Consider the following 4,697-nt stretch of genomic DNA (forward strand, 5'->3'; position numbering starts at 1 on the left):
ATGTATAACTGGTCGCAGTCCTCCTGGCACTTAACAGCATATACAATATTGCTCTGCAATAAGTATATGATGGACTCTCAGACTGAAGAAGTCTCTTGGAGGAGAGACGAAACGTTTCATTAAAGAAGAACCCGTCCAGAGGACCTATACAATTTTTTTCCTTTTGATTTTTTACCTGGATTACTGAGATGCATCAGGACATATGTTTTGTTTGAATATATTCTGGGGATAAAAGGGACAGACATTATAAGATTTATTCTTTATCTGCTACCTTTCATTTTATTTTGATTTTTGATTTGTGTATTTTCTTTGGTTTTTTTATTGTATATAGTTATTTTTAATGAAATGAATAATTTTTTTTAACTGAATTGAATTGAATGTTGAAGAGAAGAAGATGATACAACCAATTCCATAATTGAAGTCCAATGTTACCTGGCTGAAAGCAACACACCCAGAACACAAGACCTGTCACAATACTGGAAAAATACCCAGAAAAAAATATCCACACCTTTATCAACTCACACTTAATTTTTTATGCTCGCCATCTTCATCTGTACCCTGTGAAAGAGTTTTTTTACAAGGCAGGAGAACTGGGTTCTAAGATAAACTGCCTTGGAGCAAAGACATTTCAAAACCTTTTGTTCCTCAATAAAAATGCATAAACTAATTAATTTTTAGTGTTTTTAGTATATTAATAGTATTTTATTTCATATGATTTAACACTTAACAAAATTACATACTAATAATTTTAACTCTAAATGTTATTATAGACAAATCTGTATTTTACAACTCAGTTCAGACAAACAGTTTACACAAATGAGGTTTCAAGGACATTTTAAACTCTTCTCATGAAAAACAGCTCAGCAAACAAACTGAGCAAATGAAACTATACAATGATGAGATCATATTTTAAGTAAAGAACTGGTGATTCAATATTTCACAGGTCGATGTTGGGTTTGCAGCATGAAAGCTTTTCRATCTTATTTTTATTTTGTTTACCTGCAATGTTTTTTAACTACTGCAGGGGTCACTATTGAGTGAGCAAACACAGTGTCAACACAGAGCCGACACAGTTTTGAGTAGTGTGTCACTACACTCCTTCAGGTATCATCATCCCATCACTAGTACAATCCTGCAGTTTTACTCACTTCCCTGCTCCAAAACACCTGATTTAGTGATTGAAATACCTCTTCAGGTTCTGCAGACGACTGCTAATAACTCATTCATTCACATCAGGTGTGTTGGAGCAGAGAAACTTTAAATAGGATAGTGAGCATAGGAGACAAGGATTAAAGACTACTTGACTAAAAGATAAAGATCCTTCATTGCATGAAGCAAAGTTAATGAGTCTCCAACTGGTGTTTTACTTCAGTATCTCGTTTACAATAATTGCAGTGCAACATGATAAAGCTACACTTAAGACAAGACTGAAATAAAATATTTAACAGATCAACCCAGGTGATAGAGCAAGTGCTGGATAATTATCACAACCTCTTTCTTTTCTTTTTCTTACTTAAAGTAGGGATGTTGACATTTCGTCAGCAGCTGCTGCCATTTTCTTCCCAAACTGCTGTGACCAGATTTTGTAAGGCTGCTCGGTGCGTTTGCTTGTAATTTCCTCCTGCTTCGGTATTTATACGAGTTTCAACAAACCCCGCTGACATCAGGTAGTTAGCTACAGCCTRGTCTTCCAGTTTTTAACTTTTGTTGATGTGTTTTGAAGAGTCAATTTTTTGAAAAGAAGAGTAAATCACCCGAGTTTTTCTAGTGACCCCTTAAAGAGATAAGCTGCCATGAAGAACATTATTTATCTGCCCTTCTTCCAAATTTGATAATGATTTGAAATGTCGAAGTATGTTTTTTTTTAATCCGGTATAGCGCTTATTGCAAAATGTTTGACGCTCGTCTTCATCACATGACACATTTAACACGCTGTCATTGACTGAGGAGCTTTGTTTACAAAACACATGTCCACCTGGTTTTTAAATTGTTTTAATTTCCTTACTTTCTGAGACACATTAAGTTGACTTGATGCTCCTTTTCTGCTACTTTTGAATTGGCTATTAATAAGTTTTATTAGTTTTTTAGGGTACAAGATGCTTCCTACAAAAACCAGAATGTGAATCTTTTCCTAAAATTGGTGATATCTTGAACACTGAGGAAGTTATGAGCAAAAATTAGAAAACAGCAAGGTGAAAAGGTCACATTGGTTCTGCTGTGAKKTGCAGCAAGAAAACATGAGCTGATTTCACCTAAACAAACATCGATAACTTCCCTCATACTTCAGATAATCACATGGTTTTGGTGTTATTTTGTGTGGTTTGAAATGTTCTTTTGGAATCCGCTGTCAGATTTAATATTGGTGTAGGATTAAAAATTTATCCACATCCCTACTTAAAGGGTATTGTTAAGCCTAAGTTATCAGAGAGCTATCATGTGATTCGGTAAAATAAACCTGTCTGCAGCATAGGGTTGGGCATAATCGTATCGTGTGCAATTAATCGTCAGAAAAACAATTGATTATTTTTTGGCACTTAATTAATACGATTAATGCCATCAGTCAGTCCCCTCGGTGCTCCTCTCTGTTTCAAATATGATGAACATTAAAAAAAGTTCTGTATTTGTCAACACAATTTAAAATTTGATGTACAGCCTGAAGTCTGTAATTTTGACACAGTTTAGAACAGATTTTTATGAAGAGCAAATCTTTACCACTGAATTGGTCATGTGACCAGGACATATTAGCTGATAATTAATAATTATCAGCTAAATACAACAATTAATCATGGTTCATTTTTGCAGCAGCATTTGTTGGACAAACTTGTTCAGGAGACACATTACAGCTGTTGTGTTGCCACACTGTGTATCCAGTAGATATCCTTTCAGCTTGGTATAGATTTGTGTAGTTTTTTAATTAAGTAAAACAACAAGGTCAGTGTATCCAACACGTGCGTCTCACCTGCTAAACCTTTCAGTCCGTCAGTGAAGAGAGACTGGAAGTCTTCGGTGTTTACACGCATCGTGTAGAGACTCCTCAAACAAACTGCTCTTCTGACCACACAAACACCCAGTCTGTGCCACATTTGCACAAACACGAAGCAGAAAGAAGCCACTTGTGTCCAGACACAAGTAAGCTAACTACTAAGCGCCTACTGTCCTTGGTTTTAGCTGTCTCTAAGCACGCGCCGCAGGCTCCGCTGCTAACCAGCAGACAGGCAGCAAGAAACAAATAAAACTAAAACACTTTCAGGAAAGTTAGAAACACACTAGGTTATTTTATGTCCATTAATATTGTTTTTTTTAATCGCCGTTCTCCTAGCACGAAGCGCTACAGGAAAAGCAATAAACACGTGCGCATTCTGACCAATCACYCAATATTTCGTCAAGCCACAGGGCGGGTTTAACAAAACTGCGTTTTGTGTCGCGAGATTTTTATCTTCACGTTTCAACTAGTCTTGGTTTTTAATTAATGCTGCTCATTTGTTCTGATCAGAAAGGTAAACTAAGCTGTAAGTGAATGACTGTTAGATAAACTAGATGAACATGATTGTAATATCAGACATGTCAACATTCTGCTTTATTACGAAATTTATAATTTGCTTTGATCATTTTCTTTTTTAGGGTAAGAAAAACAGCAAATGTTTTTTTTTTTGTTTGTTTGTTTCACAGTTACCAATGTACAGTGGTAAATTTTGGGGAATGTTCCCATATACATTCATAACTATCCTTCTATCTGACTTAATTATTTTGTTGTTATTGATAGATTGATGAATATTAGGAAACAAGCAGTGTTGTGGTTTGCAATGTTGGTACAACTGGATGAAGTTACTGCAGAATGAAATAAAAGTTCCTTTTATGCTTTGAACCTTCAGTCAAAGACACATTATTGACAACTTGTTAATGTAAAAATCCCACAAAGCACAGCCAGAAATATTTAAATTACGTTCCTGATTCCTTCAAGTTGTCTAGCAGGGGTATAAAGTAACTGTATTTATTTATTACTGTATTTTAACAAGACGGACTTTATTTAAAAACCCAAAGGGTTTGTTGTGTCCTTGATGACTGAGAATCTATACACTAACATTATGTTTACCTTAATATGTTATTCTATATGTATTATTTTATCAAATTCCTAATTTGCCAAAAGCGAATGTTGTTTTTCTTTCGGCTGCTCCTTCTTCAGGGGTCACCACTGTGAGAAAACTCACATGACAGATTTGACAACTGTTTTGGATGTCCTTCCRGACAGAGCCTGGGCTCAAACCTGCAGCTCTGACTACCATGCTACTGCAGCCCTTTATTACCAAGAGAATAAAACTGCTTAATACATATGTGGGATAACAATCCAGGGGTCATGTTGTTGTCTTTGCAACATCTAACCACTAGATGGAGACAGTGACTTGACAGGACCACAGTGAGTCAGAACGCTGAAACTGAACTCTTGTCTTGTGTTGCTCTGCAGYATCCTGAATCCTCAGGAGATCTTCACAACCATGACCAGTCTTCACACGTTTGTTATCTGTCAGAATAAACAAACTGCTTCATGTGAGGGAAGTCCATAGTGTTTGTGTTCAATGATTTGTTAATCAGTGACGTGTGCTYAATCAATGATGATCAATGAAGTATTGCTAAAATAATTCACTTTTCACAAATGGTTCAATTTCATTTGCTGCCCAAATCAAATTCTGGAAGTGGTC

The 4,697-nt window shown here is 35.8% G+C and overlaps 1 protein-coding gene across 1 annotated transcript in view; it reads right to left on the reverse strand.

Moving 5' to 3' along the window:
• Window positions 1-3,327, reverse strand: part of trnt1 (tRNA nucleotidyl transferase, CCA-adding, 1) — a 16,923-nt gene extending 13,596 nt beyond the window's left edge. The window contains exon 1 of the mRNA XM_014009443.1: window positions 2,960-3,327. Within this exon, the coding sequence (XP_013864897.1) occupies window positions 2,960-3,083 (124 nt within the window). The 5' untranslated portion in view covers window positions 3,084-3,327. The remainder of the gene's footprint in view (window positions 1-2,959) is intronic.
• Between the last annotated feature and the right edge of the window lie 1,370 nt (window positions 3,328-4,697).

This window comes from Austrofundulus limnaeus, unplaced genomic scaffold (genome assembly GCF_001266775.1).
Source record: "Austrofundulus limnaeus strain Quisiro unplaced genomic scaffold, Austrofundulus_limnaeus-1.0 Scaffold58, whole genome shotgun sequence".
Classification (NCBI taxonomy): domain Eukaryota; kingdom Metazoa; phylum Chordata; class Actinopteri; order Cyprinodontiformes; family Rivulidae; genus Austrofundulus; species Austrofundulus limnaeus.